The sequence below is a fragment of the Choloepus didactylus genome, chromosome 20 (assembly GCF_015220235.1).
Source record: "Choloepus didactylus isolate mChoDid1 chromosome 20, mChoDid1.pri, whole genome shotgun sequence".
NCBI lineage: Eukaryota > Metazoa > Chordata > Mammalia > Pilosa > Megalonychidae > Choloepus > Choloepus didactylus.
Window position 1 is genome coordinate 3685403 of NC_051326.1, and position 14362 is coordinate 3699764.

Consider the following 14362-nt stretch of genomic DNA (forward strand, 5'->3'; position numbering starts at 1 on the left):
AAACATTGTGATTGTCACAACTGGGGTGACCAGGGAGTGCTAAAGGCTGTAGTGGGGCCAGGGGGTAGGGGGTAGAGGCCATGGATGCTACTGAGCAGGACAACCTCCCAAACAAGGAATTATACTGTCAATAGTGCTGTGGTCGAAAATCCTGGTCTATACTCTAGAACTTACAGTTAAAAAGACAGTACAAAAGATATGCACCCCTCCCCTATGAGTAGATGTTTGAGAAAGCAGTTAGCCACTCAACAAACTATTATGTTTTCTACATGTGCCACTTATTGTGCTAGCTGCTTAGGAGTTAGAAAAAAACAAGAAATTTCTGAGGAACACACCGACTAGGAGAGGGTGCCAGTTTGAACCCATGATTAAATACAACGGGGTGAATGCCAAGTGAGAAGACTACAGAGTTGTGTGGAACAGAGATGAGACAGCAACCAATCACAGCTGCAGGCTGAAGGCTAACTAAGCATTAACCAGGTAGAGGTGGTAAAGAGTGAGAAGTGAGATGGAGTCCTAGTAGCCAAGGAGGAAAAAAGGAGGTCACAACTAGGAATGTGTAGGGTCCTCGGTCTTGCTAAGGGACCTCTACATTATCCTAGAGGCAATGGAAAGCCAATGGAAGGTGGGAACCAGGGAACGGCATTGCCAGATTTGAGTCTCTAGGCACGTGAGGAAGTCCAAGAAAATGGTCAAGAATGCCCACACTGGGGTCATTTGGAAAGACCATTGCTGGACCCCTATTTCCCAGAATTAGAAAAATGTGAGGATGGAATTCTGAGTTTGGAGAATGGTATGGGCAAAACCACAGAAACGAGAATGAAATATCTGTTATTATGACTATATTTACCCTAGCCAAAGAAAGCATGACATTTTTGTCTGACTAGCCAGCATTTTCTGTAAAAGGCTAGACAATCGATATTTTAGGCTTTGCTACCACATAATTTCTATAGCATATTCTTCTTGATTTTGTTTTTTAGTTTCTGATCCCCTGATAAGATGTTTAAGAATGTAAAATTTTTTTTTTTTTTGCTCACGGGCTATAAAAAACAGGCCAACGGCTGGATTAAGATTGTCAATCCCTGCATTAGGTGACAGTCAATTAAAAAATATTTCTTAAAGTACTTGTTGAATACCCACCTCCACCTGATAGAACAGGGATTCTTTGAGGATAGGGACCAGCACTAATTTATCATAATTGCAAGGCTCATTAAGTGTTTGATAAGGAAGGTGGGAAGGAACCAAACTATGTTATGCCCTCTTCAAAGCTGCCCTGCCTGGCCCCCAAAATGTATGACCTCGGACATACAGACAATAACAGACAGACATGATGCCCTTACAGAAAACAACTGCCATTAAAACGAATATACACTGAGTAAGAAAATAAGGAATGGCCACCTATGTACAAGTGAAGGTAGAGCTGCAAAATGGGAGGAGGCAGGGCCTTCAAGAGTCCTTACCTGCAAGACACTGACGTCCCAACTCAGACCCAGAACTGCTAAAGCTTCAACCCCGTGGAAACTCTAAGGCATTTTAAACAAGTCATCTGAAGACTGCTGTATATTTTTCTAAGTAACAGATTGTGGAGAAGATTCTATTGTATATTTATCAAAAGCATATATTTGTCCTCTAGGAAATACTTCAAGTAGCATATGCTAGCTGGATACTTATAAAAGACAAAAACTGAAGCAAAAGACAATTGATGGTGTAAGGCAAGCCTTACCTTATAAACCTTTATTCTACATAATAACCTCTTCTAAGGAACCATGCGCTTGGCAACAAGAACTACAAAATGCCCAAAGGAAAGGCAGCTGGACTGGAATTCAGAAACCAGGTCTGGCTCCTCGCTCTGTGGTCTTGGGCAACTCCCTCAAGCTCTCTGTTCCTGGATTCCTATTTCAGAACACAGGGAGGTTGAATCAACAGACCTCTTGTTCATTTTCAAATCTGGCATTAAACAAGCCTACGGCATTTTGACCCTCCAGGAGGACAGAGGGGAAATGATAAAATATTCTGTGTTTCTCTTATTAACTGAGACCAGCTGGAGGTCTCCCAGCACCTCCCTTTGCTCTATGTATCGACTGCCTTACTCTAAAGAGAATGTGGGGTGTCTTCTAGTTACAGGAAAGAACAGGATACTTTATGATTATTACAGGGTACAATGGCTACTTTGCCAGTTTCTAAAGAATTTAAATAATAATGATGAAAAAGAATAGACCCTACTATCATAAGTACCTTTGTGATTTTAAAGTAACTATCAGGAGAGAGGAATAACCATTTAATGAAGGCACAATTTAACCTCAGATTCAAAGGCTGGAAGCTTAAAGCGAATTGCACGCCAGTGCTCCCTTGCAAATGCAGAAAGCAGTGTCTGGGAAGGCACAGGCTACTGTGGTGAAGATGTGATGGCACTGATGTGACAGATCTAGGATAAAATCAGTCATGGTCTTCACCAGCTATATAAACTTGGTCAGTAACATCCCTAAGCCTCTTTTTTCTCAGTTATAAAATGGTAATAACATTTTATCTTATCTTATAGAGTTGTCTTTGAGGATGAAAAGATGTTTACAAAATAAAGTTTATACAGCAACTAACACAGTGCCTGGCCCATGGGAAGCACTCAATGAATTGTGCTAAAAACAAAACACATCTCTCCCCGAGTGCCTCTCTGTTGCTCAGATGTGGCCTCTCTCTCTAACTAAGCCACCTTCGCAGGTGATCTCACTTCCCTCCCCACGATGTGGGACCTGACTCCTGGGGGTGTAAATCTCCCTGGCAACGCAGGATATGACTCCCGGGTATGAACATGGACCCGGTACTGTGTGATTGAGAACATCTTCTTGACCAAAAGGGGGATGTGAAATGAAACAAAGTGAAGCTTCAGTGGCTGATAGATTTCAAATGGAGTCGAGAGGTCACTCTGGTGGACATTCTTATGCACTATATAGATAACACTTTTTAGGTTTTAATGTGTTGGAATAGCTAGAAGTAAATACCTAAAACTACCAAACTCCAACTCAGTAGCCTTGACTCTTGAAGATGATTGTATAACAATGCAGCTTACAAGGAGTGACTGTGTGATGGTGAAAACCCTGTGGATCACACTCCCTTTATCCAGTGTATGGATGGATGAGTGGATGAATGGGGACAAAAACTAAACCAAAAATAGGGTGGGATGGGGGGATGATTTGGGTGTTCTTTTTTATTTTCATTCTGATTCTGATTCTTTCTGGCATAAGCAAAATGTTCAAAAATAGATTGGGGAGATGAATACACAACTATATGATGGCACTGTGAACAACTGATTGTACACCATGGATTACTGTATGGTATGTGAATATATCTCAATAAACTGAATTAAAAAAACAAACAAACAAGAAAATAAAAACACCTCTACTTAACCAGTGTTAAGTGAACTCGCCTCCCCCTCTTCTGAGACGTAAGTGACCTCATCTGAACTGAACTAGCAAAAGAGAAAATGGAGATGAGACTTAAAATCAAGGAGAATTCTACACCTAGAAAGGAACCCGCCCTGCCAGGCCATGTCACACAAGGGCCTGCTTCTCTTTTGAAAGGAATAAGGAACAAAAGGGGAAGCTAGTGGTGGCTCTTGGGCCTCTGACAGGACAGACTGCTGGAGCCAGTCAGGTCCCTTTTCCCCGCCTGCCCAGCACAGATGGAGATGTCTCTCTGCTGCTCTCTGTCTACTTCCCTTTTCTTTCTCTGTCTCTTTCTCATTCTGTTTTAAAGAGAAAGCTCCTCTTCCTCTACCTGCCCAAAACAGAGACAGATAACCTGAGGCCACAAAACTGAGTCTTTACTCCAGTATTAAGTCAACTATACCTAATTTTTAACATACTAAAGAAATGTTAGACTGCCATGTACTCTGAAAAGTGAGCTTTTCAGCTAGGAATAAAAAGCAATCCTGATTTTAAATTTTTACAATAAACTTCTTGCTTTTCACCCTTGATGGTGACTCATCACCTGTATCATGAAAATGGTCTTGGTACTGGGCTATTAAAATCATGCAAAACTTCATTCCTCCCAAATCCTGGTTCGTACTTTTTGAATTTACAGGCTCAAAATGTTATCTGAACCTTCTGATCCATTCAGGATACCTCATATAAGGAAGAAGTTGATGAAAACATGCAGCCATGAATACATGTGTTCAAAAGGCTGTGACTAATGGCCCTGCTAATGCAACGTGTTCTTCTACATTTTAAACCCGTCCCCCTACATGAGACAAAGGTCTCGCTTACTCTGCCAAACCAAGGATCGTCTCCCTCTTGTACTGTTCGTCGGTGGTGAAGCGCTGCACGTCCACGCCCTTGCGAAGGCCCTGGAGGACCTGAGCCTGAGTGAGATCCAGGAGGCGCTCATTGTAGTAGTGTAACTGCCTCGTCAGGGAAATGACATCCTCGGGCCAGGCTCCGTGTCCATATTGGGTCACATGCCTGGTGACCATCTTGATTAGCTCTTTTGGATCAGCCTGTGAAAGGCAGGGGGAAAAATATATTTTACAAACATTATACAAATATGGGCCAGTTAATAACAAAGAGAAGAAGACAAAGATGGTGGAACAGGGAGACACGGAATTTAGTCAGTCCCCTACAGCAACTAGGAAATAGTTAGGAAAAAATAGAAAATAGGCTGGAACACCTGTTTGGTGGACATCTGTGATTGGAGACACATCATACACAAGTCTGGAATGGATGGAACAGCTGAGATTGCAGCACAGGACTGGACAGGATCCGCTGAGAATTAAAGGGAACACACCGCTTTACACCAGTGGGAAGCTGTGGGGTGACAAAGACCACCTGCTAGGCAGGAAAGGAAAAGCACAGGGTCTAGAGGCCTCAAAGGAAAGTCTAACAACCTGCTCCTCAGGGAAACTTGATACTGATTACACCCTCCTCCTAAGACCTGGGGGCCATCTGGTCTGAGAAAATCTGATTGGGGTAATCAAGAAAACCAGATGCCCAGACAACAAAAAATTACAAGTCACATTAGGAAAAATGAAGATATGACCCAGTCAAAGCAAAAAACTTAGACTTCAAATGAGATACAGGAGCTGGAACAACTAATTAAAGATGTTCAACAAATCATCTAAATCAAATCAAAAAGCTGAAGGAAAATGTAGCAAAAGAGATGAAGGATATAAAGAACACACTGGGTGACAATAAAGAAGAAGTCATAAACTTGAAAAAACAAATGGCAGAACTTACAAGAATGAAAGGGACAAAAGAAGAGATGAAAAACACAATGGAGACTTACAACAGCAGATTTGAAAAGGCAGAAGAAAGGATTCATGAACTGGAGGACATGACATCTGAAATCCTACACACAAAAGAACAGATGGGGAAAAGAATGGAAAAACATGAGCAGTGTCTCAGGGAATTGAATGACAACATGAAGCGCATGATGTAAGTGTTACTGGTGTCCCAGAAGAAGAGGAGAAGGGAAATGGGACAGAAAAAACAATGGAGGAAATAATCACTGAAAATTTCCCATCTCTTATGAAAGACATAAAATTACAATCCAAGAAATGAAGTGTACCCCAAACAGAAGAGATCCAAATAGACCTACTCCAAGATGCTTAATAATCAGATTTTTGAATGGCAAAGACAAAGAGAAAATTCTGAAAGCAGCAAGAGAAAAGCGATCCCTTACATACAAGGGAAGCTTGATAAGACTATATGTGGATCTCTCAGTAAAAACTATGGAGGAGAGAAGACAGTTGTATGATATATTTAACATACTGAAAGAGAAAATCTACCAAACAAGAATTCTATATCCGGCAAAACTGTCCTTCAAAAATTAGGAAGAGTTTAAAATATTTTCAGACAAACAGATGCTGAGACAATTTGTGAACAATATACCTGCTCTAGAAGAAATATTAAAGGGAGCACTATAGGCAAATAGGAAAAGCAAGGAGAGAGAAGCTTGGAGAAGAGTGTAGAAAAGAAGACTATCAGCAAGGACAAAATGAGCAAGAGAGGAAAAGAAAAATAAAATAAAATATGTCATATAAAATCCAAAAGACAAAACGGCAGACAGTAGACATTACATTGAGTGAAATTAGCCAGAAACAAAAGGACAAATACTGTATGGTCTTACTAAATTTAACTAATATTGATGAGCAAATATTGAAAGTTAAAGTTGAGAACACTGGTCATCAGGATATAGAAAGAGGGTAAAGATCGGGCATCTGATACTGAAGGAGCACAGATGATTCAACAGCATTGACTGTATAGATCCAGAAATAGATAGCAAAATACCGTGTAAAGGTATCACAATATTGTAAGTATTGTGAACAAAGATGAGTGTGAGTACGGTTGAAAGAGGAAGGCTAGGGGCATGTGTGACACCAGAAGGAAAGATAGAAGATAGCCTTGAATTGTGTAAATTAGCAAAATCTGGAGTGATCAATGATGCTGATTCTTGTACAAGAATGCCAACATTGCAAGTTGCTGAAAATTGGATGGTATATGGAAAAAAATACAATCAATGCAAACTAGTCTACAGTTCACAATAATACTGTAAGATGTTTCCATTAATTGTAACAAAGGCAGTCTACCAAAGCTAAATGTCTGTCACAGGGGAATAAAAGGGAGGGGCATGGGATTCTTGGCATTGTTGCTGTTGTCTGACCTTTTCATTGTATTTTATTTCATTTTATTTTTATTTTCCTTCTATCCTTTTTTTTTAATTCTTCATTTTCTCTTCTCTTCCTCTTTCTTAGTGGAAGAAATGGAAATATCCTCATATACAATGTGGTAGTGAATGCATAGCTATGTGATTATACCGGGAATCACACATTGTTTACTTGAGATAGACTGTATGGTGTGTGAATAAAACTGTTTAAAAAACAAACAGAGGGATACAAGCACTAGAGAAAATGTGGAGAGACGAATGTACCTATTCCCTGTTAGTGGGGAAGTAGAATGGTGCAGCCCAGCTGGAGGGCAGTGTGGTGGTTCCACAAGAAGCTAAGAATAGGGTTGCCATATGATATGGTTGCCATATGGTCCTGCAATCCTGTTAATGGGTATATACTTGGAAGAACTGACAGCAGGGATGAATGGGCATTTGCACATTGGTGTTTGTGGCAGGGGTATTCATGATTTTCAATGGATGGAGGTGGCCTAAGGATACACAGACTGATAAACCGAATGGTAAACTGTGATGTATACATACAATGGAATATTGAGCCGTGGCAAGAAGGAATGAAGTTGTGAGGTGTGCAACTAGGTGGATGGACCTTGAGGAGTATGTTGAGTGAAATAAGGCAGAATCAAAATGACAAATATTATAACACCTCACTAATATGGCCTAACTAAAATGTACAAACTCTGAGAATTGAATCTGAGAGCATAGGTTATCAGAAGGCTCATGGCAAAAGTTACTAGACTGTAAACTCTTACAGCAGTCACATCCATTCATGAGTTGTAACAGTTATTTGTATATCCTGAGATGCTGAGCTGTCTGTGTATAACCTAGTAGGTCCCTGTAACTTCAGGTATCCATGTGACACCTGAGACTCAGAGCCAGAGTTCAGCAGCTATGAATGGCAGCATAACTCCATTCACAACTGTTAAAAAACTGAAAAAGAGCTGAGACTTCAATTAGAGATATGAACGAATGGACTCAGTTGGCACAAGGTATATAAGACTAAAGGGTAAAGGATGATATTGACTGTGTTTTAAAACTTCAACTTCTTTGTGAGGCCAAAGGAAGAGATGTTTATTTGGGCAAAATCTCTATTTTCTGTAGCACACTACATAATTTAACTTATATGGTCAGTTTATTCAAACACCATACTTAATGGAAACTTGAATAGGAAGTGAGATCTGGTTGGATTGTACAGGTTAGCATGAAGCCCCAGTACATCCTAGAGTAATTTGGGCAGAGTATATAAAGTATTTGTAAAGCCCCCTTGAGGGACTGGGGGAAAATGTGGTAACATTAAACATCCCCACCTGAGGAAATCCTGATATTCTTGCAGGCATTGGGAACTGTAAGTTTAGTAGGCAGAGCCCTCAATCTTGGGGCTTGCCCTTATGAAGACTGCTACTGTAAAGGAGAGGCTAAGCCTACTAATAATTGTGCTTAAGAGTCTCCCCCAGAGAACCTCTTTTGTTACTCAGATGTGGCCTCTCTCTCAAAGCCAACTCTGCCGGTAAACTCACTGCCCTCCCTGCTACATGGGAAGTGACTCCCAGGGGTGTAAATCTCCCTGGCAATGAGGGACATGACTCCCAGGGATGAGCCTGGACCCAGCATCATGAGATTGAAAAAGCCTTCTTAACCAAAAGGGGGAAGAGAAATGAAACAAAGTTTCAGTGGCTGAGAGATTTCAAATGGAGTCGAGAGGTCATTCTGGAGGTTATTCTTACGTGTTATATAGACATTGCTTTTTAGTTTTTAGTGTATCAAAATAGCTAGAAGGAAATACCCTGAACTGTAGAACTACAACCCAGTATCCTTTATTTTTTAGATAGTCGAATAACTACAGAGCTTACATGGTGTCACCATGTGACTGTGAAAACCTTGCGGCTCCCACTCCCTTTAACCAGTGTATGGAGGTATGAGTAGTAAAATGGGGACAAAAAGTAAATGAATAATGGGGGGGGGGGGATAAGATGTTTTGGGTGTTCTGTTTTACTTTTATTTTTATTCTTATTTTTATTTTTTGGAGTAACAAAAATGTTCAAAAATTGATCATGGTGATGAATGCACAACTATATGATGCTACTGGGAACAACTCAGTGTACGCTTTGGATGACTGTAGGGTATGTGAATATATCCCAGTAAAATTGCATTTTAAAGAAAAAGAGAGAGAGAGAGAAGAAGACCATGTCTGGTGGTTGCTTTGTTGGCCCTTTGTCCCGCTGTCATTCCATCAAGGCTCACACTGCCTTGAGAGGTCAGCTGCAGAAGTGGTACTTTACCCATTTACAGACCATTTACCATTTACAGGAGTCTCTGGACTCCTGCTCTGTTCTTCCACCTCAGAAACTTCCGCCAACTTAAAAAGTATTACTGCTCTTAAACTGCCATCAACTGATGGCAGTTGTTCTCCAATAACCCCATCATTTATAACAATTCACCTTGGAAATAATTTCCGTCATCATTACCTCTGGTTAAATTTCCTTTGGGCCACCCTAAGTGTTCTCAATAAATGACAGTGGCAGTTCAATCATTCCTCTATAAATGACTAGACAGATGAGGAGAAGAGGGTTTCCTCCAGGAATAAATTAGGGAAAAAACCAACCATGGTTTCTGAAATCCTAACTACTTTTAGTTGCATAAGAAAGCATCCAACCAACTTTGACTTTGCTCAGTTTGGGTCTCAATGGTTTGTTGTTCTATAATTCTCAGCAGCTTCTTCAATAACAATAAATTTATTCAAATAGGAAAAAACCCAGAATCCAAGAGCTAACAGGAAAGGAGAATAAGTGATTTACTGGGCATATTTATTGATTTTTAAATTGGTCTGAGTGTCAATGAAGGAACAGCAGCTCAGCCATGATTCTGGAATTACTTAACAGGAAGTCCAATACTTAAACAACATTAACTCAATCACTCCCAATTCCTGGGAAGACATGGTACAAATTGAAATAAAAGAAAATAAGGAAAACCCTCCAGAATCTGCTTTGTTTCATAGAAACATACTTCGAATTATGGAATGCTGTCAGCATTTCTAATGTGCTAGCCATTATTCTGAGCTACACAGGAGATTTGTCAATGTTGAGTCTATATTACCCAACCTAGCCTGACATTCTCTCTCTTGATCCTATTAAGGAACAATATGGGAATATCGACAAAAACCAATATAAAAAAATCTTCCTGGATTCCAGTATGTGAGTTTGAGAAAAAGTCACCCTTACCATACTTAATTTTTTTCCACCTCTATGCATATACTGAGTCCTTCTTCTGAAAGCCATTGATACATGACTTGAGTCAAAAGACCTGGGTTTGGGCTCTCTGCTCCTCACCACTTGACAGACAGCTGCATCTTCTCACGCAGTGCCAGCCACATCTCTGAGACATGATGGTGAAGGTTGGAATAAATGAATTTGGTCCCACTGGGAGCCTGGTCACCAGGGCTGCTGTAAACTTCAGCAAAGTACAGGTTGTTGCATCAATGGCTCTTCACTGACCTCAACTACATGTTCTACATGTCTCAGTATGACTCCACCCATGGCAAGTTCAAAGACACCATCAAGGCTGAGAACAGGAAGCTTGTCATCAATGGGAATCCCATCATTATCTTCCAGGAGTGAAATTCCACCAACATCAAATGGGGTGATGCTGGTGCTGAATGTGTTGTGGAGCTCACTGGTACTTTTACGACCCTGGAGGAGACTGGGGTTCACTTGAAGGGTGGAGTCAGAAGAGTCATCATCTCTGCCCCTTCGGGTGATGCCCCCAAGTTTGTGATGGGCATGAACCATAAGAAGTATGACAACTCCCTTAAGATTGTAAGCAGTGCCTCTTGCACCACCAACTGCCTGGCCCCCCAACAACTTTGGCAATTTGAGGGACTCATGACAACCATCCATGCCATCGCTGCCACCAAGAAGACTGTGGATGGCTGTGGGGCTGCCCAAAACAACATCCCCGCATCTACTGGCACTGCTACAGTGGTAGGCAAGGTCATCCTGGAGCTGAATGGGAAGCTCACTGGCATGGCCTTCCACAATCCCACCCCCAATATGTTCGTCATGGGTCTGACCTGCTGACTGGAGAAGGCGGCCAAATATGATGGCATCAAGAAGGTGGTGAAGCAGGCATCAGAGGGCCCCCTAAAGGGCATCCTGGGCCACACTGAGGACCGGGTTGTCTCAGCGACTTTTATCAGTGACACCCACTCTTCCACTTTTGATACTGGGGCTGGCGCTGCCCACAATGACCACTTTGTCAAGCTCATTTCCTGGTATGACAATGAATTTGGCTACAGCAACAGGGTGGCAGATCTTATGGTCTACATGTCCTCCAAGGAGTAAGAGCCCCTGGACCACCAGCCCCAGCAACAGCATGAGAAGAAGAAAGAGGCAGTCAACTGCTGGGAGTCCCAGCCCCAACTCAATCTCCCAACTCTGAGAGTCACCTATCATCCTCTACAGCTTCCATCCCAGACCCCCTGAAGAAGGGGAGGGGCTCAGACGGCCCTACCTTGTCATGTACCATCAATAAAGTACACCCAGCCACCCCCCAAAAAGGACCTGGGTATTAATTCTATAAGACCTTCAGCTTTCATTCAACAAATGCTTTTGTGTACCTAGTATGCACTAGGTGTAGTATTATGAAGATGTGATTCCCTTTCCTCCAGGAACTCAGCTGATTAGGAGAGACAAACAAGCAAACAATTGTGAAACAGTGTGAAACACTTAAAGATAAGATGCTATGAGAATACAGAGGAGTGGGACTTGGGCAAGTGTCAAGAAAGTCTTCTCAGGAGAATTAATGTGTAAGCTAACCACTCCAGTAACCATACTAAAAAGCTGAACAAAATTAGGGAGACAAACTCTAGCAAAGGGTAGAACAGATGCTAAGGCCCAGAGGCAAGTTCTACATCCCAGAAATGTTCACTCTCAGTGAAGCGTGGCAAGGGGTTAAGGCTAGAGAGGTAAGGAGGGACCAGACCTGGATGGATTTGTATATTGTAACTGCATTATGAAGGGAAGTAAGAAGCTCCTAAAACAATTTAAGCAGAGAAGCAAAATTATAAAAATTCCATCTTGTAAAAGTCACAGGCAAGCTGGGTGGACGGATGGACTGAAGAGAACAAATCCAAGTGCAACCATAGCAACCTGGGAACCATCTGATCGGGATGCTCTGTTGGACACTGGATTTAGGTGATGGGAACCCCACGCCTCAGTCTTGGTGACTCTACCACTGACATTTAACCCAACCCCCCAAGGAACTTAGCTGGTTATGATTAATTCCAATATTCAATTTAATTTTTACTTAATAAAAATTATTACTATGAGCTTATCACCACCACTTTCTCAAAATATTCCAAAGCATCTACGATTCATCCCAGCACTTCATTTGATGAATTTATTCATTCACCCCCACAAGTGACAACATTTGAAAGCTGCTAAAGCCCTTCCACCTCCATTTTCATGTGACCCCCATGCCAGCCCAGCGAGGGGCACCGGGCACTGCCACTCCTTCTGAGAGGCGGCCAGCCCGGGGCCACGCAGCCTCACCCCAGACCCTCTCGCTCGCCATCAACGTTCCACTTGCAGCCTCACACCTAAAAGCACTAACGTTCTGTTGTTGTGCAGCGTGCAAACACCTCTTCCTCTTTTCCCCATCCAAATCTAATTATATGATCCATGGGTGTGAAAGCGTTTAGCCTTTAATAAGCTTCTGTAGGACTTTATGGGCAGATTCAAAATTTTCCTAATTCAGAATTCAAAGTGATATCATAAAACATCAGAGGCTAAAAAATGAACAACATAAAAAGGCATCAAGAGTTTAAGAAAGGAAAATGAAGAAAGTTAAATTATTCTATTTCTTTCCCCAAAACTTGGCAAGGTAGTTCTTCGGGAGGTTACATAAAATAAAATTTCTTTAAAGAATATGGTCAAGTCCCTGTAAAAACAAAATATGCATAAATATTCATGACAACTGAATGCTCAACGACTGTTTACTCCTAGAGGTAATAAATCCATTCTGGTTTAATAGTCTCCATTTCTTCGTAATACTGTTTGGAAAGTTTTAAACAGGTGGTATGTTTCCCCTCAGGATGTTATTTTGCTTGAGATAATTTTCTACTTTGTATTTTCAATACATAGCTTTAAAAAAAAAAACATTTTAGAAACAGTCTACCATAAAGTTCGGAATTTCATCCCCTGCTGGATTTGCGGCCCTAGCATATAAAATAACTGATTTCATCTTCTGAAAAGTTTTTCAAAAGAATGCTTGGAAGATCACACTATAAAACGCATTTACAACAATGACAAAGGTAAGATATAAGGCCCAGCTCTGGGTACGTCACACAGCAGGCCCGCAACAAATGCTGAAACGGATGAAAGGGCCTACAAAAGGCAAGACCTGGAAATAAAACACCAGGACACTCCACCAAGTGGAGAGAACTGTGGGGAACCCAGGAGGCAGCCAGAGGTGATACAGACACATCTTCGCTTCTAACCCTTATCCTTCAATGTTCTACGCTATCTCTTTGCATACTTAAGCTGTGGAAATTTTAAATGGGGTTTCTTACAGGGGCTGGGATATCTGAGGTGAGAAACGATAGCTAGTGAAGGTATAAAAGCTGGGATGGAATTTAAGGGCTTTCTCCTAACTTACCTCTTCGCAAACACTATTTGATTTGGGACTTTTAATTTTTGGTATACAGTAAATTAATATCTGGGGGGAAGGGGGGAAAGGAAAAGGATGTTATACTAGAATTTTCCTCCAAGGGTACTGCTTTAATTAAGGTTTCTAAGAAATGACACCGAAGATCACAGATGTGGCTCTGCCAAGCTCTGCGGTTTTCAAAATTTTAACTTGCAGTCTGTCCTGCCTCAGTCCTCAGGAATCAATGGCAGCTGCTCAAACCTACATTTACAACTGTCTCCTATGGATTCAGAGTAGACAGTGAGTTCACTGAGGTCAGGCACCGGCCCTACCCAAACTCGTATCCCAACGCTCAGGAGGAGAGGATGGTACAAATGAGGTGCTCAGGGAACATTTAATGATGGAGGAGCTGACTGAGACAACTGAATGCTCTTTGAATCCTCTGTATTCATGAAAGATACAGCACACAGTGGCCTTAACACAGATGATATAAACCGGAATGAAAGAGGAAGGTTCCATTTCAGCACCTGGATCCCATCTCAATAGGATCCAGTTAGAAAACTCAGTCGAACACATTTTGAGGACACAGCTGACTTGGGGAGAGGGGGGCCAAGTTCTGCAACAAGGTGTGATGCTTTCAGTCAAAGTAAACCTTCTTAGTGTTTCAACATACTTGAGCTTTGGGGCAAATTATTAGCTGTTTGTGTACATATATAACACTAATGAAAAAATAAAGGTATTTAGAAGCAGACACCAATAAACATGTCATAAATACAATTTACCAGCCATACAATTAAATGTAATAAAGACATTAAGCATACTGTTCCAGAAATAAACTTGCCACACTTACATAACCACTTCATTTCCTCAATTTATAACATTTTGGGTTAATGCACATTTCTTATTCCATGCAAAAACTATTTGAGATATAAAAATGGAAAAAATTATTTGAGTATAAAATAAACTGCACAAAGCAAGCAGGAGCTACCAAAAACAAGCAAACACACAAAAAAAGGTCATGATTCCCAAAATAAATGAATATCTTAAA

At 41.2% G+C, this 14362-nt stretch overlaps 1 protein-coding gene across 2 annotated transcripts in view; it reads right to left on the reverse strand.

The window, feature by feature from the left end:
- The window catches only part of NBAS (NBAS subunit of NRZ tethering complex), a 397863-nt gene that overhangs the window by 125015 nt on the left and 258486 nt on the right, over positions 1-14362 (reverse strand). For both annotated transcript variants that reach the window (XM_037813443.1, XM_037813445.1), the window contains exon 41: positions 4260-4489. In XM_037813443.1, coding sequence (XP_037669371.1) covers positions 4260-4489 — 230 coding nt within the window. The remainder of the gene's footprint in view (positions 1-4259; positions 4490-14362) is intronic.